This window comes from Phaethon aethereus (genome assembly GCF_964289735.1).
Source record: "Phaethon aethereus genome assembly, chromosome: 1".
Taxonomy (NCBI): Eukaryota; Metazoa; Chordata; class Aves; order Phaethontiformes; family Phaethontidae; genus Phaethon; species Phaethon aethereus.
The window spans coordinates 37,889,653-37,914,704 of NC_138575.1; the positions used below are offsets into that span (position 1 = coordinate 37,889,653).

Sequence of the window (25,052 nt, forward strand, 5' to 3'; positions counted from 1 at the left end):
GATGGGGGTTGTGGTCAGTTCATCACATGTTGTTTCTGCTGCTCCTTCCTCCTCAGGGGGAGGACCCCTCACACTCTGCCCCTGCTCCAGCCTGGGGTCCCTCCCACGGGAGACAGTCCTCCATGAACTTCTCCAACGTCCTTCCCACGGGCTGCAGGTCTTCACGAACTGCTCCAGCCGGGGTCCCCCCACGGGTGCCATCCTTCAGGAACAGGCTGCTCCAGCCTGGGTCCCCCACAGGGTCACAAGTCCTGCCGGCAACCCTGCTCCAGCCTGGGCTCCTCTCTCCATGGGGCCACAGGCCCTGCCAGGAGCCTGCTCCAGCATGGGCTTCCCACGGGGTCACGGCCTCCTTCGGGCATCCCCCTGCTCCGGCGTGGGGCCCTCCCCGGGTGCAGGTGGAGATCTGCTCCCCTGTGGAGCTCCATGGCTGCAGGGGCACAGCCGGCCTCACCATGGGCTTCCCCAGGGGCTGCCGGGGAACCTCTGCTCCGGTGCCTGGAGCCCTCCTGCCCCTCCTGCTGCTCTGACCTGCGGGTCTGCAGGGCTGCTCCTCTCACATCTTCTCACTCCTCTCTCTGGCTGCAGTCGTGCAGTCCATGTGTCCCGCCCCCCCCGCCCTTAACTATGTTATCCCAGAGGTGCTACCACTGTCGCTGATGGGCTCGGCCTTGGCCAGCAGTGGGTCCATCTTGGAGCCGGCTGGCATGGGCTCTTTTGGACATGAGGGAAGCTTCTGGCAGCTTCTTACAGAAGTCACTGCTGTAGCCACCCCCTCACCCCCACTACCAAAACCTTGCCATACAAATGCAATGCACTGGATAATGGCAGCGTCAGTGTTTCAATGTTAAGATAAAAATTAACAAATTTGTTAGGCCACAAAATACTAATCTTTGAAGGTATCACGCACCTGAATCTGATAAGCAGGCCTCTTAGTAAATGTGGCATTGAAGGCCAAAGACCAATTTGTGTTGACTGGCATATATACTTTGGGGACATGTGCTCTAGCTATTACTTCTGATTTGCATTTAATGACTTTGTGTGTCATTAATGTAGCTATGAAATGTTACGGACGCACAAATGTGCCTTTAAGGTGAAATTGCCAAACTCTTAACTTTTTTTTGACCTTGTTTCCACTTTAGCAAATAATTTTGGTAAATAATAGTAGTAGAAGTAAATGTCTGGAAAAAAAATGTGTTCAACCTAGGTTTGTTTGTAATGACTTGTCTGACATCAGGTTGTTCCTCTAGAGAAGTTTAGAAACCTGAATGTGTCTAAAATAATTATGTGGTATTATTTGGAATCTGTTATGAATTAGATATTTGTATTTCAAAGTTAATGCAGTTGTTTTCTACTTCTGTTTTAATAGCATAGGTGAAACTAATATAAACACCGCTTTTCTCTAACGTGCGCAGTTGATAATAACCTGATCTATTGCAGTAGATGAAAATGGTTTTTAAATTATTTTTCATGTCTCTAAAGCCCATGTTGATACTGGAATTAGATTTGACCCTTATGAACAATAGCAGCAGAAGGAAATATTCTGTTTATCTCTGGGGTTGGACCCTAGCTCTCATAATTTTTGGCAGTGGAGAGTTAATTACAATTGACTCACTCTTGAGAGCAAGAGTGAGTCTTTCTTCTTTTCTCCCTTTCCTTTCCTCAAATCAGAGACTTCACTAAAAGCATTGGAGGCATATGTGTAATACCTGCCTTTAGTCACTCTGTATTTGAAATGTAAATTAAGTAATTAGTTTTCCAAGGTAACTTGGTATCAGGTTCTAGTTAGTTTGACTAACAATGCTAAAAGGAATACATATATTGTAAATAGTATATGTGCTTAGTATTTTTAAACTCATTCATGACTCTCTTTTTATAGATATTGAAGCTGGTTTTCTACCTAAAAAACTTAAAATTTGCTGTATTTTCATCTGCTAATATGTCTGAGTTGTATCGCAGCCTTTATCTTAGAATTTCAGTAACTCTTTTTGCTTTTGAACTTTCAATAGTCAGCAATGACCAGGTGTCTTGCAGTGGTTATGTATACATTTCGACTTTTGCATATTAGAAAAAGTTTAAATTTAATGAGGCTTTTTTTATTTACCATGGAAGCAATTGGGATAGCTCTCTAGGAACAGGGCTAAACTCTCCAGAATATACTCATGATAATGAACTCCCTGCAATCTGTTAAATATTAGGAAAGCCTATTTATCAGGCTTATCAGAAACAGTGGATGGCAATACAGAAAAAGAAAATCAGCATGTAACTTCATAGTATAATTGGTAATGGATCAACTCTGACTTCTAACCTTGTACTTGGCAACAGACCTGCACTTTAGCCAGCTGGTATATGGTAAATCATCTTTACAATTACGTTTTTAAAAGAGCATCTCATATACCAGCAGAAAAATTAGGGATGTGTACTATCACCTATGACAGTGTCTGCCAAGGTCTTCTGCAGAAACCAGTCGTATTCTTAGATTTGTCTGAACAGCTATAAATTTTGTTTTAACTTTCATTTTGCAGACACTAAGAATACCTCTTAGTCTGAAATATTCCTGTCCTTCTGAAAGCACATGGAAGCTAGCTGTTTCCTCTCTTCTCAAAGTTCTCTCTATCGGACTACCTGTTGCAAGGCAGCATGCATCTTCTGGAAAATTTGACAGTATGTGGCCAGAACTAGCAAATACTTTTGAAGACTTTTTATTCACCAAAAGGTAAACACAATTTCCCTTTTTTTAATTTTTAAACTGGAAAATATTTGTAAGTTATTTGTTTAGTAAATGCCTCAGGAGAGTTCAGTAAAAATAGCCTTATCTTTAGAGATATTTGATATCTGAAAATTATTTTAAAGAATGAAGGAAAAGCAGTAACCAGTCTGTCTACTTTAAAAAAGTATACTTTTAGAAAGTAGTAGAAAAAGCCTCATTCAAAAGGTGAAATGTCAAAGCAAGAAAGAGCTTAACTGACCTCTGGCCAGGCCAAGGAATTCTCTATGGACTCCCAAGGGCATTTACTACAGATTGGATAGAGTTACTGATGTGTACTCAATTTGTTCCTTTTTTCACATTAAACAAAATTGCAACAATAATTTTTTTAGTTAAGGTGAACAGTATTAACTATATGTATTTCTCTTGAGATCCATCTTGAAATATTCCACTTACTATGAATTTTGGAAAATAATTTCTTACATTGCTGTTCACTTAGAAGCCCACAGTTATCTTGCATTTGTTTCTACCCAAGGTAAATTGACTGCACCTTAATAATTAACCATACTTTATTTATAAGACTTTGTGAAAAGTATAACTAAAATAGTCAGATTTATAACTAGACAGACAAGCAGATGTATAAGTACACGCAGAGTCTCTCAAGAATGGGACACTGTAGATGTGAGTGTGTTGAGAAAGTCCAGAAGTGAAACATAATAACGGTTTGAGACTTACACAATCTGATCCATTAGTTTGTTCAACCAAAAGAATATATCATTAGGAGGACATGATAAGTCTTTAGAATATGCTAAAAGATTGCTCAAGAGAAGATTTTTTTATTGTCCTTTGAGAACGGATAAAAATGGATTTCAGTACAGCAAAGATTATCTAGGTTAGACATTAAGGAAATGTTTTACTCTAAGGATGGTTAGGTATTGTAGAAGATTGCTGAGAAGTGGTATGGAATTTCCATCTTCTGTGAAGATCTGTGGGTAAACATCTTTTAGGAGTGGTTTAAGTATATGTAATAGTGTCTCAGATTAAAGGACAATATGGAATATGAAAAAATTAATTTCCTGTTTTTCTGTATGTATGCTGATTTCAGTAAAAAATTAATCTTTCTTTTTAATAGAAAATGGTAAGGTTCTTCTGTACCTAACAATAATATGCTGTGTATTTGGTTGATGATTTTTGTGTTTGAAAACTATAGATACACAAACACAGCTGTATTTACTAATGATGTATAAATAGCAGCTTGCCCAAAACAGACAAAAAATAAACACCAATGAAACTTAATTTTAGAGACACATACATTAGTGAAAATGTTTGTAATAATGAATAGTTTTGGAATGTCATCAACAGGGTTACATGACAACTGAATGAAAACCCTTTCTTTTGTTTTTGCATTTACTTAAAAAAATTATTAAATAGGAGGACCTTAAAATAAAAAAGATCATCAAGACTACATAAAAGACACTTCAATCTTCTAAGTATTTGTTTTGATGCTTCACTGTTTCTTTAATTTAAAATAATCTTTGCAGTTATCTTGTTTGGTATTGTTTTCAGCTGCGGTTAGTAGTCCTGCTCCATTCTGAGACAGGCAGGCCAGATCAGTTAACACCCCATATTCAATCTCATTGTTGGGCTTAGAAAATTTAAATGAAGGGTTTTCAGGTTATTGCAGAAGAATGTATGTTCACTTAGATGTTACTTTGGGAATACATACATACTACTATTTGCTGTAATGCATTATTCCTAAATATGTGCAAAACAGATGAAACGTACCCATTTTGCATGACCTGGACTGGCAGTGCTACGGTTTTTGGGTATTTATCATTAATAAATCCAGGGAATTAAGATTATCACAGATCTTCAATGTAGTTCAAGATAATCCACTGTCATCTGCATGACCTTTTTGGCAAAATATGTTGTTTGGTTTTCTTGATTTACAGCGAGTGACTTACACTTTTCTTGAAAGTTGTTCCAACCACAGAAATTCCATCTTAACGTGTTACTTTCTAGAAACAATCACAGTTGGCATTAATTCAAGTAACTTTTTCCAGCTGCCATGGACAAATATTGTCTGGAGGTAAAGGAAAAACAGTGAATATTTATGATGCCCTAAAACTTGTCTGTCTTTGCTTATGTCTAGTTTTGCCTCTATAGAGACCGAAGTGTATTCTAATATAAAATGTGTTTTTGGGATCAACATTTTCATCAGAATTAAATATGTTCTCAGAAAAGTTATATGAAACTTTTCTCTCACATAGAAGCTTTAAGGTCCAAAAGAATTTAAAAGATTAGAAATAGGCCGGTGGTTTATAGAACCATATGGCTACAGCAGGATAATTTGGCCTGTTATTATAATTAATGGCCATTATCACTACTCTTTCCTGCCGTGTTACGAGTAGATGATTTTTGCTTACACTGTTGTACATTGTATGGCTATGGAACATCTGTTTTTGGGGTCGGGTTTTTTTGCCCCCGGAATGTCCATCTTTTTCTAAATAGCAGTTTGTCTTTCCAAGTGAATGGTTCCGCTACTTACAGTTGGAGCCCTCTCCGTTAGTAGCTTTCAGATAGATAGCCTTTCTGTTCACTCTATGAGCCCGAGCCTTCTGGTCCTAAAAAAAGTTAAAGGTAAGAAGGGAATACATCTGCCTCATGCTAGTAGTCAGGGCAATTAGTAATAGCAGTCATTTCTCCTTTTCTTCATCCTCTTTCTCCTCCTCTCCCCACAATGCTCCTGAGGCGTGCCTCTCTCACTGTGATGCAAGGAGGGCTCTAGAGATAGCTGTGGAAGTTCCTCACATTGAGGTAATTCTCTTCTGATTTCCCTCGGTTAAGTCCTGCACTTCTGTGCAAGATGCTGTGAAACCAGCCTTGGCAAATAGGGCAACCTGTCTCTTTTGTGTTTAGAATTTTCTAAATTGTGTCTTTCAGTGGATTGCAGTATAGTCAGTCTCTCACATTCATAGTTGTTCCAAATTTTCAAATGTAGTGTGTTCTTTCAATTTTTTTCTTTGTTATAGTTCCAATAGAAAATACATGTTAATCATAGTGGTGTCTTATTCCAGAGTAATTTGGGAGAATCTATTCACTGTTTTGAAATTAACAGCTAAAATTTATTGTTGAGTTGAGGTAGATGTCAACCTTCAGATTATAGGAGAAGGCAATAGGAATGTACTTTCCAGCTGTCCATGTTGGTCCTTTATTTTAGGCCAGCTAGGTAGTATAAAAGCTGTTTTTCAGTGTGATCCTTGATTTATTTATATAAACAATGAGTTGTGTTTTTTAAGACTTTTGGTAGTACTTGGATTTTTGTCTGTATCACCCAAACCAATTAACCAAGCCACAGATGAGAAGATGAGAGCAACCTGTGGTCTTAATTAGATTAGTGACTTGGTTTTAGTAACCCTGCTGACCATAACTGGCTTACTGCAACTGTGAGTCAGTCATCCCTGGTGGCTTTCCAACTTGCAAATATGCCAAGCAGGACAGGGGTATAAGTCAGGTGCAGAAGCGTACAAATCTGGCTGCACTGCTGAAGTCCAGCATGGATTGAAAAGGTTCTGAAACACAGAGAATTTGGAGAATGCTATTCAGAGACACCCCAAGAGGCTATCAGTAAGACGGTAAAAATCCAGATAAGGCAGTAATGCTGTTACTATTATCCAACGTCACCCCTTGTGACAGGAATACAGTTAGATATATTAATTTAAACCTGAATACAGTTAGAACTGAAAATTGACTTTTTTATGCCGTCATTCTGTAACTTTTCTTAAGCGTTCTGCTTCAAGGAAACTGAAATGTTTTGTCACAAAGAAACTTGCTTTTCGTCCTTCACTCCCGTATACCTTTTCACACTCCACAGTTTCCACTATTTAATGTTCTACATGTTCCATGCTATTATCTGTCCAAGTTTCATGCAAAACTAGGTAAATATCTTCCTTTTTTACCTGCTCTTCAAACCTTTATTCTTCAAAGCTGACTTGGCACTGCTGGGATGGTTCTAAATATGAAATACCTGCATCTCTGTAAAACTTGCAAATGTCTTACTGCAGTCAGTCCTCCTAGCAACGCTGCATAACAGATTTGGCTAGTTTTTCCCTTCAGCTTTGTTCATTTAAATATCCCAAGGCATATTGTTTCATTTTTGTATGCACATTCTCCAAGTCTTTACCTAGCTGAGGATAGAGAAGAAAGATAAAATTCTTTCTATTTCACTGATGTTCTAAATTTTTAATCAACATTTTAATCATTTTTCTAATCTAACTCAAAATCCTTCTACTCACTGTGGTCCTAGAACTCGTGTATGTAGATAACCTAATATTGTTTCCACCACTGAAAGGGAGTTAGCATTGGTTAGGCAAGTGGTCACTGTGGTTAGAACCCCTAAATGAAAGCTCTATGAACCCCTGTGTTTAAAACAGTGAACCTCCTCTGCATGGTCTTGCCTCTCTTTCTTGGATGGGAACAGGTTTTCAAGCCAGCTATGGGGCTGAATGACAGGAGATACTGGTTGATGTTTAATAAATACAAAGCGCATCAGAAATAGTCTCTGCAGCTTCGTACATCAAGAAATTTAAAATATAGCCAAAAGAGCTCAGGTAAATGAAAAAGGAAAATGTTACTGTCATAGGGAATTAACAGCTTCTAAGCAATAAGCTTCAGCTTTTTTTTTTTTTTTTAAGCAAGCTATAGCTGAGAAGGCTCAATAGTCTTGATTTTTATTATAAATCAAAATGACATTTAAAATTAATACATTTTATGTAACTTAATTTACACAAAATTGTCGTCTAGTAAGAGGCTGGTCTGTTTATTATTTCATATCATTCTTCTTTCCCAGAGGCTTTCATGGAAGCATGTCAAGCCATTATATAAAAAAAATTCAACAAACGTGTGGATATATATAATTTACTAGAGCAGAAGTCTGTGCTCACATGAGGGAATTAAATCAATACTCTCCAAAAAGATGCTTTGGAGCAGAGTGCTGCTGTGCACAGCAGGACTCTGGGTGGCTGGCAGCTCTTTGTTGTTAGGCTCTAAAGCCCTCCCTAGACAGTGGGCAGCGGCTGGCAGCTCTGTACCTAGGAAAAGCCTCCACATAGCAAGAGTCTGCATCGCACTGCCTCTTATCTTCCCTGGCTCTTGACTCTTCTGGTACAGTTTGACTGTATTATGTCATACCTGTAAAGCTTTTGGCCCCTAGATAGATGTTTCATATAGACACCTTACAAAAATCTATTTACTTGAGAGTAATTTGCTACATGAGTGTGTAGCATAACGGGTAGCATATATGGCAGATCAGATATGGATGACTCGACAGAAAGGTCTTAAAACCTCTTTAAAGTAAACCTCAGCTCAGCAAGTCAGTCAGTCATAAATTAGAAAGTGTCAGAATGAAAGCTTTCCTTTTATTTTAACATGACCAGCGTATGTATGCATCATAATAATTTAGAGGTTTTGAATAGTTAACTTCTTTATATATTACAAAAGGTACTGACTGAACAGCTACTTAATAGATTATTTTATTCTTTGTTTTCAACATGTAACTCCTGACCGCCTAACACACAAACCAAAAATAAATACAGTATTTCATATTTTCTTCTTTGGGTTTTTTTCTGTCTCTAGTCATACATGTAACACTTGAATTTTTCACAGACAGTGGTGAAGCTATCTACGTAAAATCTCTTTGAGGAAGGGAGATAAATTTATTTTTCAACAGGAACATTGATACATACTGTCATAATTGTCAAAACTGAAAATTAGCTGTAGCTGTGCAGAATGAACTTCAGGTGTCTCATGCTAAGCATCTACAAGATGTGGAAAAAACCCTTATCTTGGAAAAATCTCTTATTTGACTTGGTCAGCATCATACAGGAGCACTGAGGAAAAAAACCCAGAAAGCAAGCTGTTAGCCAAACTAACCGGTTTTGAATGAGATTTAGAAGCCTCCAAAGTTCTTAAACTTTTCATTAAAAACGGCAGTGGGTTGGAGAAGACAAGCCCAGAGGGGTACCCTTATGAGGACATGGCTGGCATAGGTCCATAGTCGTGTATTTGGCAGCTGCCTTGCCAGGGAGCACGTGCTTAGCTCTGAACTACCCACCGCATGTCTGTTTGCTGGGGAGGGACATGGGGGCGGAAGAAGGGAGTTTGGAAATAAGCCAAAGGATGCCCGTCTGCTTGTCACTACAATACTGCACCGATTTCTCTGCTTACAGAACAGCTTGGTCCTTTGTTCAGTCCAGAGCTCTGTTTTTCACGCATCTGCCTATTCTGCTATAAATTAGGCAGGGAATGTGGCAGATTGACCCTATCACTTTCCTTCCTTCTCATTAGTGACCATCCCGGGTACTTAATCAGGTGGTTTCTTTGGAGAAATAAAGCATCGTCTAATTTAAGATGCATCATAACACAAACATACACAGTAGCAGCAAGTTGGAGTACCACAGGCAATCTTACTTCCAGTCTTTCTAACCATTCCTTTCAAGTGGTCAAATTTCCAAACTGTTCCTCAGTTATTTTAAAAAGACAAAAAGTAAAAATATCAGGAAAGGAGAGAATTTAATATGTGGAATTCTGTTGACCTTTTATGGCACCTTGTCTCTGATTGTTGTTGGTGGTGCTATTGGTTATTTCATTAGCTCTAATAATGGTAGCTTCCTTGCAAATCAGACACTGGAGCAACTGAACCCACAATCTAGTGGGTTTTGCAATTATTTTTAAATTTCAAAAGGACATAGGCATGAGGATGCCAACTCCTGCTCTATGTCAGAAAGAAAGAGGGCAGCGTAGTTAGGTCAGAACAGATGCATATCTAGACCTGTCTGCTCTTTCTGTTGGATTACTGAGATACCTAAGGAAGAGTGTATGGTGACCACATAGTGATATTTTCAGGATATGTTCCCAATTTATGTAGCTCAGAAAATTCCTCTACCACAGGTTGTCACTGGCTCATAATCAATTTTTCTTTTAATAATTTGGCTAACTATATTTTGAATCTCTTTAGATTTTAGCAGGCAATCCTACGATACGGGATTATAAGCAAGGCATTTCAAAGTTTATCTATTGTGTGAAGTACCTTCTTTGATTATTTTTTTTTTAATTATTTTTTCCCTGAACTTGCTGCTTGGTTCACAGCCTTCAAACCCTTATTTATAGGCAGAAATTAAAGTACTTCATTTCTATTAGTAATTAGTGCAGTAGAAAGAGATCTGTAAAGAAAAACAGTTCATGATGAGGACCCATCACACACAGAGTGATCACTTCAGGTGTTTTATTTCAGAGTAGCTCTAGTCTGGCTCCCTGTCATGCAAGCATCATCTACAAGAGCTACATCATAGATGCTTGGACTACAGCTTTTGGTTTAGTTTCATCAAAAAAGAATCCAGTTCTATGCATTCATAAGATCAGACATGAACCAAGGTTTATAAACGGGGATATCTAAAAGATTAACGTGAAAAGTCCGTATCTGATCCAAACTAAAACACAGATGTAGGCACATCAGCTGAAGTAGCTGTCTAAGTAGGAGGCCTTTACTCTTTCTCTCCTGCTGAGGAACTTGGCCCAGTAACTCAGCAGAAGCATAATCCAGCAAAGGAAGGGGAATTTGAATCTGCTTAACAGGTAGACCAGTAAGTGCAAGGAATGACTCAATGAATGAGAGAAAACTTCACCAGAGAAACTGCGTGACTGTTTGGTATAATATTTCCAATGAAATGGTATAAGATTCCCAAATCTACAAGCAGGTAAGGGAGGATCTTGTAAAGCACTGGGTAATCTTCATGATCAGATCACTTCTGGTTGTTTAATCTGTAATTTTTTATAGAGAGTGGAAGAAATGCAGAAAGTTCTGAATTTCTCCAAAGTTATTGTTTGTAATATAGGTTTGTCTCTTCACAAAATTCATTAAGAATGAGAACAAATATATCAGTTATCAAAGAAAGAGACAAAGTAATGTCCCATTAATGGAAAGTGTGTTTCATTAATGCAAAAGAAAATGTAAAATTAAAATAAATTTTTTTACAAATGTACTGCTGAAAATAAAAAGTCTCTTATCTTGCGTGGTGAGATTAAAAGTAAAAAGTAATAAATTATGATCCCCTGATGATACCTTCACAGACTCATCTGAACAGATATTGTAACTTTTGCACATATAGGACAAAAGAGATTACTTTGAGATGCATATGAAACATGGTGTTGGTGATGCAAGTCTTTAATGGGGTCCATCAGTTGTAACTCTTTAATTCTAGTGTTTTATCACTTTTTTATTTTAAACCATTTTTATCTTCATTGTTAATAAGATTTTATCTACAAATGTTAATCATTACTATGACATAGTACCAACGTGATGCATGTAATAACTTTTAATGTAATGCATTTTCCCATACTTATCTCCTTACACATGTTGTGAATTTAGAAGTATAATGTAGTATGTTTATTTTTAGTACACCTCCTGATAATCTCTCAATTCAAGAATTTCAGAAGAATGAGCGTATTGATGTTGAGGTAAGGAGATTATAACAAATATATTATACTGTTGAACATACCATAACGAGATGGTGACATTCACAGATTGCAGCTGGTTCTGAAATTAATTTTTTGAGAAGTTACCAATTGATTATTTTTTGTTATCCCCCCCTCCCCCTCCTTTTTTTGAAAACAAGACAGGAAATTCCTAGGCTTAGAATTTGGCTGTTTCAGAGTTATGCAAAAAGTAGGAAGCGGCATGCCAAAAACTACTTTTTGTCCACTTAAGTTCAAAACAGCATAGAATGGCTAAACAAGAACGTGTTTCTGCCTCTAACCCATTATCTGATTTTTACTTATGTTATTGCCAAGCAATTACACAGATAATTGTAAACCATAGAGGAAGCTGACAATTAAACCTAAAGTGAGTGCTTTCGGTGTTGAGGGGGGCCACTCAATCAGCAATGACACTGTTGCCCTCCACATGTGTTCTCAATATTGAAAAGCTTGTGCATAAATGGAGAAATGATATTTTGTTTGTGCAATACAGAGGCTACTGTAATTGTAAAAGAGATCATGTTTGGTTGGATAAGGCCAAAGAAAATTAAGAGAAGATGATATTTGGAACGGAGAGGGGCTGGTCCCTCTTCACTCCAAGACAAGAGAGGTGTGTCTGACCAGGGATTAGGAGTACAAAGGAAAAAGAGTTGCGGCAATATCTGTGGGTTTCATCTCCTGTCATCTGTCCAGAGTGGCAGCTGGGACACAAAGATTTCTGGATGAAAAGCAGGAATGGTTCCATCTGCAGTGAGCAGAACTCCGAGATCGAATGCATTAATTTATGGAGATCTAAGCCTACTTTGTTCCTGAACGGGAGCATCAAGACCATGGATAGAAAGTGTTTCAGTTAACGTGCCTTGCCTTAAGCTGGTTTAGATAATTAACTCACTTGTTCTGCTTTGCAGATGTCACATTGTAAGCATGTGGTATATGTGTTAATGTCACAGTGAAGATATTGAATCGGCTGGAGGGAGAGGGAGATTCCTAATGTTAGATGTTCTCTTTTCGAAACCATAAATTCAATTTGAAGAATATACTTCAAATGTCAGTGGAAATCTGAGTGTAGCTACTTCAGAAACTGACAGAATTTGGGGGAAAAAAGTTTATTATTTCAAGTTTAATGTTACACACAAGACCGTAATTTTTGGACATATCTCCAAATTTTAAAAGCTAGCATTGGAAGATTTTGTGAAGTTTCATTAGGCATGTCTCTTGTTTAATGTTTCTGTCTTCATACTAGCATTACAACTTTAATATTCAGAAAACCAATATAAATATATTTAATCTATTTTAGGTGGTGCAGCTTATCAGCACAGAGATACTGCCATATGCTAATTTTATTCCTAAGGAATTTGTTGGTCAAATAATGACTATGCTCAATAAAGGCTCAATACATTCTCAGTCATCCTCCTTTACAGGTATGGTACCTGAATGACAAAAGATACAGTGTTTAAATCTACATCTACTAGAAAGTAATGAAAATGTTGAGAGTACTTATTCTGATAAAGACTTGAAGGTATATGTCATGTATTCAGTATAAACTGTTTAATATCTGGCTTGTTTTTATAAACTATATTTTATTTCATGGAAGTTGCCAAGCATTCCTTGCAATTTTTAAAAAATTATTTCCGTACTTCTTGTAAGTATTGTACATATTGTACTTGTGTTACTTTACATTTATACTTTCTACATAGTTTGTTTTGCATTGTGCCAGCTGAAATAGTTCTAACAATAATTTCAGACAATTGTAAGACAGACATCCTGTTCTTAAAAACTGAATGACCTTAGCATAACGACATGGCGTACCTAACCAGATGTCTTCTCTGCCTGTAAGAAAAAACATTTCTAGTCTTTTTGGGAAAGACGAAGAAATGAACATAAGCCATTACAGAGAAAAATTTTTGTATTGTACAGTACCAAATATTAGAACTTACGATGTAGAACTGGGGTTGCTGTTTGTTTTGGTTTGGTTTGGTTTTTTTAATTTATTTCTTATATTTTATTATTAAAGCAATGTCAAGTAGGTAACATGTTACTGAATGTCTTGGGTATTTTATCTTTGATTTTTGGAACTATTGTGATTATTGCATAGTCACCTTTTCTTAGAATGTGTTCTTAATATTGGCTCATATCACTGTTAATCTTTTTTAATACTTATTACTTTAATATTTGCAAAATACAGTAAAGTGATTGAAATGCAACATTTAGTGTGTTGGCATGCATGCTGCACAATTAAATACGACATTTTACTTTGACAGAAGCTGAAATAGATATTCGAATGAGAGAGGAGTTTTCTAAGGTGTGTTTTGAAACACTGCTCCAGTTTTCATTCAGTAATAAAGTCACAACTCCTCAGGAAGGCTACATTTCCAGAATGGCACTTTCTGTGCTCTTGAAAAGGTCACAGGATGTATTGCATCGCTACATAGAAGATGAGAGATTGAGTGGCAAATGTCCTCTTCCACGGTATGTACATTGACTTTAGGAAATGAAAGGTATTACCAGCACTTTATGAGAAGAAGGTTGCATTCAAAATACCATTCAGTCATTAAAAAAATACTCTGTGTGTGTGTGTGTTGAAATTAAAAGCCAGGGATATGTTTGTGGTGAAGACAACATTTCAAAGAAAATGTTGATACTAGGTTTTTGTTGAAAAAGCTTTAAATAATAATGGTCATATTCAGTGCTGTTACATAGATGATAGGAATGTGACTTGGTAACTAACACTTTCAGTTACTGAAACGTTTCTGATATCTGTAACAAAATTTCTGAAGTCTGATTTCCCTTTATTCCTAGTAGAGCTATTTATAGTTTCTAAATTGAGAGGTGGAGATTCTCCTCAAAAATGAGATAAAATATACAAACAGCAACATTATGAATCATTACTGAAGTAATTGTTCTTGAAACAGGAAGAATTGACCAGACTACCAGGAAATTCTATAAAATGGGAACTTATTTAAATCTCACTTAACTTTCAAAATTTTTGATCATGAATGATGAAATTGATTATTTTCATGTTACAGTTAGTCATGTGCATGAGTATTTTCATACTGAGATGTGTATGCTGTTACTGTTTCCAGTATCAAATTTAAAGCTACACTAGCCAAGACAACAGCAATGATGGTGCAAAAGTTAAGACAAATGATAACCTTGATATCTAAATATCCTTTTTTTGGTAGGCTTCATTGCAGCTGTTTCCATTATGTGTGGGGTTTTATGTAAGTTTCATAGAAAACTTATATTCTTGAGACAAAAATCAGTAGTTGACTGTTTGCATTTTTCCCTTTGTAGGCAACAAGTAACGGAAATCATATTTGTTTTAAAAGCTGTCAGTACTCTCATAGATTCACTTAAAAAAACTCAACCTGAAAATGGTAAGTCATTGTTAAACAACATTGTTCTAAACAAGATAACTTTGTATCTGCCACAAAGACATATTTATTCTTTCCTGTAGTAATTTTCACACAAATTGGAAAGAAAAGTGTAATCTGTAAGATTCAGTATTTTGTAATTCTGTGTATATGTAGGTGGCAGGTAGGCAAAAAAAAACCACCAACCACCCCGTAAAGTTTTTCCAGTACACCTAAAAGTATAAGGTCCTAACATACGATTAATAAAATAGAAAACTTCAATTTATGGTGTCTTGTATTAGATAGAGCTTGGTGTCTTCTAAAAAAAAAAAAACCCAAAAAACCTTCCATAATATGTTGAATAGAAATCTTAAATATATGTAGTCTTCCTAGATCCTTTTTCTTCCCATGATACCTTTGTAGGTCGCTGTGGGTGATGTTCACATAGGTGCACTCTGCAACTAAAGGGCTGTACAAGTGAAACGCATGGGCAGACTGTTAGATACTTAGACTTGTGGTCTTGCTTTCCCTCCCTTTCTGCTCTAGTACCTCCTGTCCCCCCCGTATTGAGAAAGATGTCTTAGTTCATTGGTGCCCAAGTAAATGACTGACAGATGTATTAGACTGAATTAATTAGAAATAAATGGAAGACCTCAACTACGTTTATAATCATGCGTCCTATTCCTCCCTTTAAGCTGCACCTACTGAATGCATAGAAAGTTCCCACCAGAAAACTTAGGAGTCTTAGTTAGACCAGCTGTATTGGACCCTGCAACTCTGACAGAACTGCATATACAGCACTTCCTTCCACCTCCCCGCTTTTGATATTATGAGGAGCAGAAAAAAATTTTTTCAGTCCTGAAACAAACAAACCAACAAGCCTTTCCAGAAAAACCCAGGCAGGTAGACTTCCTGAAACAGGCAGTGCCTCACTTGCAGCATCAGTGAGCAGCCAGATTTATGATAATGTCGTTTCCAAGGCTGATGGCAAAAGCCTGAGGGCAGAACTACACCAGGATACGTAAAGCCTTCTGGCGAGCCTCGAAGGCAACTGAGGTGCTACTTTGGTGGGCCTTTCTCTTAGAGGGGTAGAGCAGCCAACTCAGCTGGACTGTTCCCCACATCCCTCTTCCTGCAATGACAGAAATTTTTCACCTGGTCCATGCATGGCAGCGATTGCCAGACCTGCTGTGTACTTTCCTGTGAAGAGAACCACTGGACAAATTGGAGAATCACTTTACTCCCACATCTTCTAGCTTTTAATAATTTTATTTCTTTAAGAAAATTATTAACGTCATCTGAAATTGGGGGTTTGTTCCCCTTGGAAAACAGATGAAACAGAAGCAAGAAAGTGACATAGTAAGATTCATGTTACAATGTTTAACTTTACTTGTTAGACTAACAGACTTTACTATGGATATTTTTGTGTCCAGTGTTTCTCCCTCTGCTTTCTGTAGCTCTTGTAATCGGGAATGATCTGAAATTAATAGAAGGCCTCAGTGCTGACAAGTTTCCAAAAGTGAAATGTGTGTCCAACTCAATTTTTTTGTCAATAGCTGAGAAAAGCAGGCAGAAAACATATGTGTGTTATGGATATAATAAAAGTAGTATCTTCAATCTGTCAGTTCTTCATCCAGAAAACACGGTGAATGACTCATATGTAGAAACACAGGTGTGTAGCACCATTTTATGGATACCCCATCTGGCTTCCAGCTGCTACTGCAAAAAAGAGTATGGCTGTCCTGCGAAAATCCTACATCTGGGAGCCCTGTACAGATGTCATAGTGTCTATATAGCACTAGGTACCTATGTTTAGGCACTTGATGTGCCTTTATTTATACAGGTATTGAAAAAAATCTGTTGTAAGAATTTGGGCAGTAGCAAGTGATTCAGTCTGTTCTTTTCTTCATTGCAGTTGACGCTAACACATGGGCGCAAGTTATTGCCTTGTACCCGACTTTAGTAGAATGTATCACCTGCTCATCCTCGGAAGTGTGCTCTGCTCTGAAAGAGGCACTGGTTCCCTTTAAGGACTTCATGCATCCACCAGCATCCAAGGTACAGAATGGAGAGTCTTGACCCCATAAAACGGGGTTTTTTTGTGGGGTTTTTTTAATTTTTTGAAGGAAAAAAAGTATCCAAAAACGTTTGTTCCTGGGTGAAGTTTCTCTGATGAACTCTCTTGTGACTAGTACTTTGGCAACCAGTGCTGACTGCCTTTTAACTGTACTAACAAGAGCTCAGTAATACAGGCTATATCTCAAAGGTTCCAGAGTGAGTAGCAGTGCAAACCTTAAAAAAATTTAACCGAATAGTTGGAATCATTTATAATCTAATGTACTTGCTACAGTATCTTGAAGTGGTGATTGAAAAGTGGGCTTATGTACAGCTTGTTGTGTATGTGTTAATGATGTAATTAAAAATATTTCAATTCAGTCAGATTTACTAGGCTGGTGTTTTGCACCCTTTTTTTGAAGTACGAATTGTACTAAAATTTTATGCAAGATGGTACTGTAACATTCCATATATCTGTAACCAGCCTTTGTAAACAAAGGGAACTGATATACTTCTGTGTATAATAAATGGTACAGTTCTGTATAAAATAGTTGCATTTATTATTTAAATTCTTTTTAAAATATTGATAATGTTAAATGCTTGAAAATGTATTTATTATTAATAAGTTGTATGCTTGCATTTTTACTTACAGTTTGCCTTCTAAATTGCCAGATATGCTCATTCATATCTGATCATGTTATTAGTTTTTGCTTAATTGAATGTATCTTCTCTGTGGCCATTGGACATCTAAGAAAGGGTCATATGCCAAAAGATTGCAGCAAGCAGTCAGTAGTCTGCTGATCTCAAACTTCAAAGTAGTTGACCTGAAATAAGTTTGAATCTGCAGAAATCCACTGTAGCACTTCAATACTACCATACCTCACTTCATAATATATTGCTTTCAAGATGTTTGTTCTACTCCACTCTATCCATTTTTGTAGTTGCAGCCTTGTTTTAAAAAAAACTCAATACATATTTGAGGCTCGTTACCCTTTTTTGACCTTCTCAGCAGGTATCACAGTCTTTGAATCATGACCCAAGAAAGGTGATTTCAAATATCTGAAATACTTGGCTGTAATATTTTGTTCAATAATTTTGAGTGCTTTGTTTTGTAATGTCTTTTCAACCCAAACAAATTGTTCTAATCTTTTAATTATAAACTGTGTCTGATATAAAACCATGAGAAGTGTATTTTTCAAGATAGTTACTCATTTAGAAGTGCAGTAAAATTTGTCATTAAGTAAATGTGAATTTACTTCACGTAATACACAATCAAAGCAAAACACTTTTAATAGTATTGTTTTTAAAAGTTTGTGACTTAGCACTTAAACTCTTATTATTAAATCATAATTATGATTTCAATAATGTTTCACCTGTATTCACATATTTTTAACCTGTAATATGAAAGCACAAAGGCCAAATGTGTATAAAAAAAGAAAAGGAGACAGGTGCCTTTCTGTGGATTTCAGAATTTCAGAGCTTACCTTTAGGTTTTTGTTCCTTAAAGTGTTTTGTAGATATTAAAAAATTATAATGTATAAGAAATGGTATTATATCTGTTTGCTTTACTCTTGTCTGGCTAAAGGGACAATGATTGGTACATGTCAGTAGATGTAGAAGTTGTAGAAGCTTCAGGTTGAAGATTTGATGGACTCTGTGTTAGAAACACCCTGCATGAAAAATGTTAATACAGCTTTGAACAGCTTGCTCCCATAAAGCTCCAGCTTACGGTCCTTTTAAAGAGCTTTCTGTTTCAAAGTACAGTAAATATTAAAGAGGCTTCAAGATCTTGCACATTTCTCAGTGAACAAAGTTGCATGGAACTTGATCGTAAAGCCTGGATAGTTTTTGGAGAACACACAGTTTACATTAAAGGAAACAAAAGCTTCCCATTAATAGAATTTATGTCAAAATAGCTTCTTTGGAGGAGCTGTTCCAGCATAATGCAGGACTGGGTCCCACATACAGATAACAACACTATCCATACTCTGAAAGTGAAAACCTGGTAACTGCTCTCCTAATTAGTGGAAGATGCAAGGCCTATGAGGTCATTAAAGAAACAAAGTGTAGGACAGGAAAGAAGGGTATTAATTTGGTTTAGAGTATATTATCTTAACCAGAATTTCTGGAAAGAGGTGTGCAGACCAAACTGAGTGAGTTTGTTTCTAATTAGTTTCTAGTTGGTTTTTCAGTGATAACACAGATGCATCCTGTCCAATGAAGCACATCTTCAGCTTTATCTGTATTTTAAAAAGGGGATGTAGAAGTCTTTCCTGACTCTAGAACTTAAAATACTTTACCACCTATGGACATGAATCTTCAAAAGGTTTTGAAATAAACTACCAATCAGCTAACTTTTCCATGCTATTTGAGGCATGTTTTAGACATGCAAGCTGAGGCTGACCATACGCAAACCACTTTCTTGTATTTTGTCTAAATAGTTTGAGAACTAAAACCAAAGCTACTTAGTTTAGAAAAGAGGTTTTTTGACTAATTTTGTCTGTGAATAAGAATTATTCCCTTACTGTGCCTTCTTGTCCAGCACTCAAATATTTCTTCCAACCTAAGTATCAGTTTCTTTTCTCTATTGGTACTTTTTGCTAAATATTCTTAGGGCTTCTTCGATGCAAACAACATTTTTGAATATTTAAATTTCACATTTTTACATGTTTCTAATAAGATAAATCTTGTTCCTGAAGAAATCTAATTTAACGTTGTGTATTGAGTAGACCCACATCCAAGTTCTCTTCAAGTCTGTAGGGTTGCTTAGTCATGAGAAGTAAAACATATGGACATTTGCAGGATTGAGGTCTGCTTGTATCACTGAAATCAGCTAGTAAAGGGGTATACAGCTGACTGTATAGAAATATGTCAGCTGAAAGTTAGAAGATAAGCATTAATTGTTATTGAATGTAACCACAATCTTCACCTTTCTTCTTCTCCTCGACTTTAAAAAAGACACAGATTGGGAATCCAAAGGGAAAATGTGGTCTTACGGATTATTAGAAGGTTGATAAGATTTTGGATTACTTGGGAAAACTTTTATGTCTCAAATGCCATGACCATTGCCTTAATGTACACAAGGATTTAAGATTATATAGTAACTCTGATTAAGAAAAAGGAACAGATACCCAAGCTGGGTAAGTTCACAGAATCACAGAATCACTAAGGTTGGAAAGAACCTTCAAGATCATCAAGTTCAACCATTAATCCAGCGCCACCATGTCCCCTAAACCATGTCCCGAAGCGCCACGTCCACATGTTTTTTGAACACTTCCAGAGATGGTGACTCCACCACCTCCCTGGGCAGCCTGTTCCAATGCTTGACCACTCTCTTGGTGAAGAAATTTTTCCTAATATGCAATCTGAACCTCCCCTGGTGCAAATTGCGGCCATTTGCTTTCGTTCTATCACTAGTTACTTGGGAGAAGAGACCAACACCCACCTCACCACAACCCCCTTTCAGGTAGTTGTAGAGAGCGATAAGGTCTCCCCTCAGCCTCCTCTTCTCCAGGCTGAACAACCCCAGTTCCCTCAGCTGCTCCTCATAAAACTTGTGCTCCAGACCCCTCACCAGCTTCGTTGCCCTTCTCTGGACACGCTCCAGCACCTCAGCATCCTTCTTGTAGTGAGGGGCCCAAAACTGAACACAGTATTCAAGGTGCAGCCTCACCAGTTCAGAGTACAGGGGCACAATCACTTCCCTACTCCTGCTGGCCACACTATTCCTGATACAGGTCAGGATGCTGTTGGCCTTCTTGGCCACCTGGGCATGCTGCTGGCTCATGTTCAGACAGCTGTCAACCAGCACCCCCGGGTCCCTTTCCGCCGGGCAGCTCTCTAGCCACTCCTCCCTAAGCCTGTAGCGTTGCATGGGGTGGTTGTGACCCAACTGCATGACCCAGCACTTGGCCTTGTTAAACCTCATACAGTTGACCTCTGCCCATCGATCCAGCCTGTCCAGATCCCTCTGCAGAGCTCTCCTACCCTCCAGCAGATCAACGCTCCCACCCAACTTGGTGTCATCTGCAAACTTACTGAGGGAGCACTCGATCCCCTCATCCAGATCATCAGTAAAGATACTAAATAAGACCGGCCCCAGAACTGAGCCCTGGGGAACACCGCTTGTGACCGGCCGCCAGCCAGATTTAACGCCATTCACCACAACTCTCTGGGCTTGGCTGTCCAGCCAGTTCTTTATCCAGCGAAGAGTACACCTGTCTAAGCCACGAGCCGCCAGTTTCTCCAGGAGAATGCTGTGGGAGACGCTGTCAAAGGCTTTACTAAAGTCCAGGTAGACAACATCCACAGCCTTTTGCTCATCCACTAGGTGGGTCACCTGGTCATAGAAGGAAATCAGGTTGGTCAGGCAGGACCTGCCTTTCATGAACCCATGCTGGCTGGGCTTGATCCCTTGGTTGTCCTGCATATGCCCTGTGAGCACTCTCAAGACCAACTGCTCCACGATCTTCCCTGGACTTCTTATAAAAAGTCTTATTCTTAGAAGTAACCTACAGTAGTTATTTGTTTATCATCAGAGTTGCTTATCTAACTGGACATCCGTTTTGTTCCTTTATACATGTGCCTGCTTCCCTACCTGTTTTCTTGGTGAATTATGGAATGTTGCTGGACATTAAGCCACATGAAATACATAGTCACTGTTACTTATTTACAAGCGCAAGTAGGAGTATGTCTGTGAAACTTCAGTAGTTTATCATTGTATTCTGCAGATTGGGTTTTGGGGTTTTTTTCACCCAGGTTGAGTTGTTTCTTCTTGCCAAACAGCAAACCTCCTCATAGCTGGCATTGAACTCTTCAGGCAAGATATTTTTAGTGAGGTTAATGCCTTTCTTTTCCTCAGCAAATAGCAAACACAAGTACTAGTCATGAATGTATTCTACAGAAATTCCTTAAGAAGTTCAGGACACTACTGTTCTTGAGGAAGAAGAACTCTCTTCTCCTCATCTGTTTCTGTACAGTTTCTGTGTCTTTCACTAGTTGTTAACCTCAAAATTGCAGCTTGCCTACTCATTTCCTGTGTGGGCAGGCATCTTCTACAATATCTTCTAAATTATCATTAGCAGAAATGCCCTTAGTTTCCAGGGATGCAGATATTTCAGAAAATAAAATATACTATGTGTATTTTCTGTCCATCTAGTCTGACATTTTATTCTGTCATTGCTCTCCACATCACTTTTCAAGGGGTAAGGGGAGTATCACAAAATGTTATAGTTTGTGTACATGTGCATAGTATGTGTATAGCGTTGTGGAGTCAGCTATGAAAATGTGACTTGTGTGGTACCAATGAATAACATTTTTCTTCCCCCTTTAGCTTATTGAAAAGATGGTGTTGCTTTAAGAATTCTCAGGAACGTCTTCCAGTTTTATTGATAAAGTATTCTATGATAATGTATGGTGCTCATTATGAGCCTGGTTTGGTACAAAAAAACATTCAATGATTAGTGTTTGCACATGCAGGTGAGATTCAGAATTTTCGTCTCTAGCATCTTTAGGTAAAAATGCTGAGGGAGGGATGTAAACTGAGACCTCACTGATTCTTGCAGCTTACTAAATAACTCTATTACAAGGCTAACAGGATATGGACAGTTCCTCCTGGCTGCAGGTTATGAACAAATTTTGTAAGGTCTGGGCAGTATTTAGCTTATCTCAAGTCTCAGGAAAGAGCTTCTCAAACAGAAAGCTTCAGCAGGACTTGTGCACTAGCATATAAGCATGCTTCCTGGAGAAGAATACCTTCCTCACACGAAGGTTGCATCACATTTAAGAACTTACCGAATGTAAATCTGTTTTCATAGCTGAGTTGCAGCGTTCAGATTTATGTCATCGTCAAAGTATCCAACTGCTGTCCAATTTAGGACAGACAATGTTACATTCTCTAGGAACCTGGGATCAAGAACGACTACATCAGCAGCAAGTGAGGAAAAAGATTTGATGTTTTAAGACAACTCGTGTTAAGATAGTGAAATTAAATATTCGTGATTCTTAGGGTGGAGGGAGAACATCAAAATAGAAATCATTGGACTTCAAGAAGGCAGACTTCAGAAAATTGATAGGTAAGATCTCACAGAAGACAAGTCTGAGGTAAGAGAGGAATTGAGGAGATAAGACAGTTCTTTGGAGATGCGAAGGTCATGACTGAAAGTATATCCCAGTACAGGTGATGGAGACTAGCTGTAAGAAGAGACCAACTCGGTTAGACGAGGAATTTCATCGATTTCAAACACAAGGAGGGGAGGCCTACAGAAGGTGGAAATTCAGATACCACCAAAGAACACATAGGGATGAAAGTAGATGAGGTACAACTGTCAACTGACAGAGAATAAATACGCAAGTAGTGTGTATATATATATACATGTATATAAGCACTAGCGAAAGTGCTGACTACTTAAAAGGCGATGGCTATTGACATATCAAGTGATTGGTTTAGATTTGCAATTGTGTGTTGAATTTTTTTGTTTGTTATAGTGATGACTGATCCATAAAGTAAAAAATCAACTGTCACCCGGTTGCTCATGCAATTGATATGAGTGACAAAGTTTGAAGAAGCTTACCTAGAAAAGGGAAAACAGGACAGAAAATAGTTACATGTTGTCAAGTTGACTGGGCCTGTAGAATTTCTTCCTGGTATTTAAAGAACTAATTTGAGGAACTTCAGTATTTTTAAGATCATATTTGAAAACTAACATAAAACAAGAGAGGTACCAGATGACTGGAAAAAAAGGCAAAACCAGTGTGTTACCTTTTTAAGGACAAAATGGAGGAAGATGGAAATTATAGATCAGCTGGCCTGCCATTGATTCTTCTTTTTTTTTCTGACATGTAGAAATTAAAATCTGTTGTTAGCATCAGCAAGGTATCCATGACATGCATAACAACCAATAAGTATTTGCTATGATTAAGTCACACAATTATAGAATAGTTTGGGTTGGAAGGGACCTTTAACAGTCATCTAGTCCAACCCCACTGCAATAAGCAGGGAAAACATAATCTTCCTGTTATTTCAGTGCATAGAGCAGGGAAATAACCCAGTCTAATTTCTTTCTATGAAAAAGTGACACATCTTGTGAATGGAGATAAGAACTAGTTGCTAAATCTTGATTTTACTAAGGCTTTGGACACTGTTTCACATGCCCCTTTCATAAGCAAACCAGGGAAACAAAGTCTAGCCAAGCAGACAGGACCCTAAAAGCAAGTATTAGTTGATCAGGGTCAGAGTGTGCAGACTGGAATTCTACATGTAGCTTCTCTGATTGTAACACAAAGATAAGACAGCCTGCTTACTAAAATGGAAGCAAATTGACAGATGTATTAAAAGAAGAAAACAGGATTATAACTGAACCTCTCAACTGGCGAAATGGTCTCCCAAAAACCAGGATGCAATTCAACATGACTTTAAGATGCTGCTGTTAAGCAGCAGTCAGCTTTTTCCATTTAATTTAACCAGCTTTCTTGAATAGGAGACTTGAATTTCAAAACAGTTTTGACGATTTTTTCCTTAGAAAATTGTTCCAGTGTTAAAATGGATGTCAGTACAAACAGCTGTCACTAACACCAAGAACTAGATCTGAAAACGTTTTGCAACAGTTTCTAATAATAGATGTATAACACAAGTCTTAATATCTTTTAAGCAATTAAAAATTAAAATGGTATATCAACTTCTAAAAATTACACATTTCTGTGCATAATCCATGATTTTATAACACTTAATCTATACAATAATTGTGGAATTGTCCTTAAAGAATCCAGTCAAAACTTTATTTAAATAAATCTTCATTTTTCATTTATGTATCAAACACCTGATCTCTATTTTTAAAGATTTCAACTAACAATGTATGTTATGTCTTAAAGAATTAAAGTGTATATTAAAGACAGGATGGAATTCTTAGAATAAAAATAGTACTGAGTAGCATTACCAGCAGAATAGGGGTTTTGTGTTGCACTGTAGAATGCATCACATAATAGAACTACAACGCATTAGTTACCGTTCACTTCTCTGATTCAGAATGTAATAGTCCTTGTGTCCTGTCAGTGGGACAGTAATGTGCTAAAAACTGATCCTTGTATTTCTGAGGTCCTTAATTTAGGTATTTCTTGATTATGAAACAGAATTGATAAAAAAGATAATACCTGTGTGTTTACTATGCTAACTGCAGCATTTCATTAGCAAGAGATGAGAGTGTTCATTGCTCCAGTTTCTTTTATAAACTATGTTTAGAGGAGTTCTCAGATACCAATTTAAAAAATAAGCTTATGATGTGCTTTTCTCTCCATGTTAAGACATTTATTCCCACTGGTGGTCAACATGTCTACCTTGAGAAGGTTCTAATAATAAGAAGGTTCTTAAGGTTTCTCCTTTGTTAGCACTGTAATCTTCTTTTTCACCT

General features: G+C 37.5%; 1 protein-coding gene across 3 annotated transcripts in view; it reads left to right on the forward strand.

Moving 5' to 3' along the window:
- The window catches only part of MON2 (MON2 homolog, regulator of endosome-to-Golgi trafficking), a gene marked incomplete at both ends in the record, with an annotated part of 74,601 nt that extends 57,153 nt beyond the window's left edge, over positions 1–17,448 (forward strand). For 2 of the 3 annotated variants that reach the window (XM_082003138.1, XM_082003139.1), the window contains 6 exons: positions 2,526–2,716; positions 11,161–11,221; positions 12,537–12,660; positions 13,501–13,708; positions 14,534–14,616; positions 16,508–16,671. In XM_082003138.1, the coding sequence (XP_081859264.1) occupies positions 2,526–2,716; positions 11,161–11,221; positions 12,537–12,660; positions 13,501–13,708; positions 14,534–14,616; positions 16,508–16,671 (831 nt within the window). Of the gene's footprint in view, positions 1–2,525; positions 2,717–11,160; positions 11,222–12,536; positions 12,661–13,500; positions 13,709–14,533; positions 14,617–16,507; positions 16,672–17,319 lie in introns of those variants that run through there. The other variant, XM_082003137.1, reaches the window with a different exon arrangement.
- Between the last annotated feature and the right edge of the window lie 7,604 nt (positions 17,449–25,052).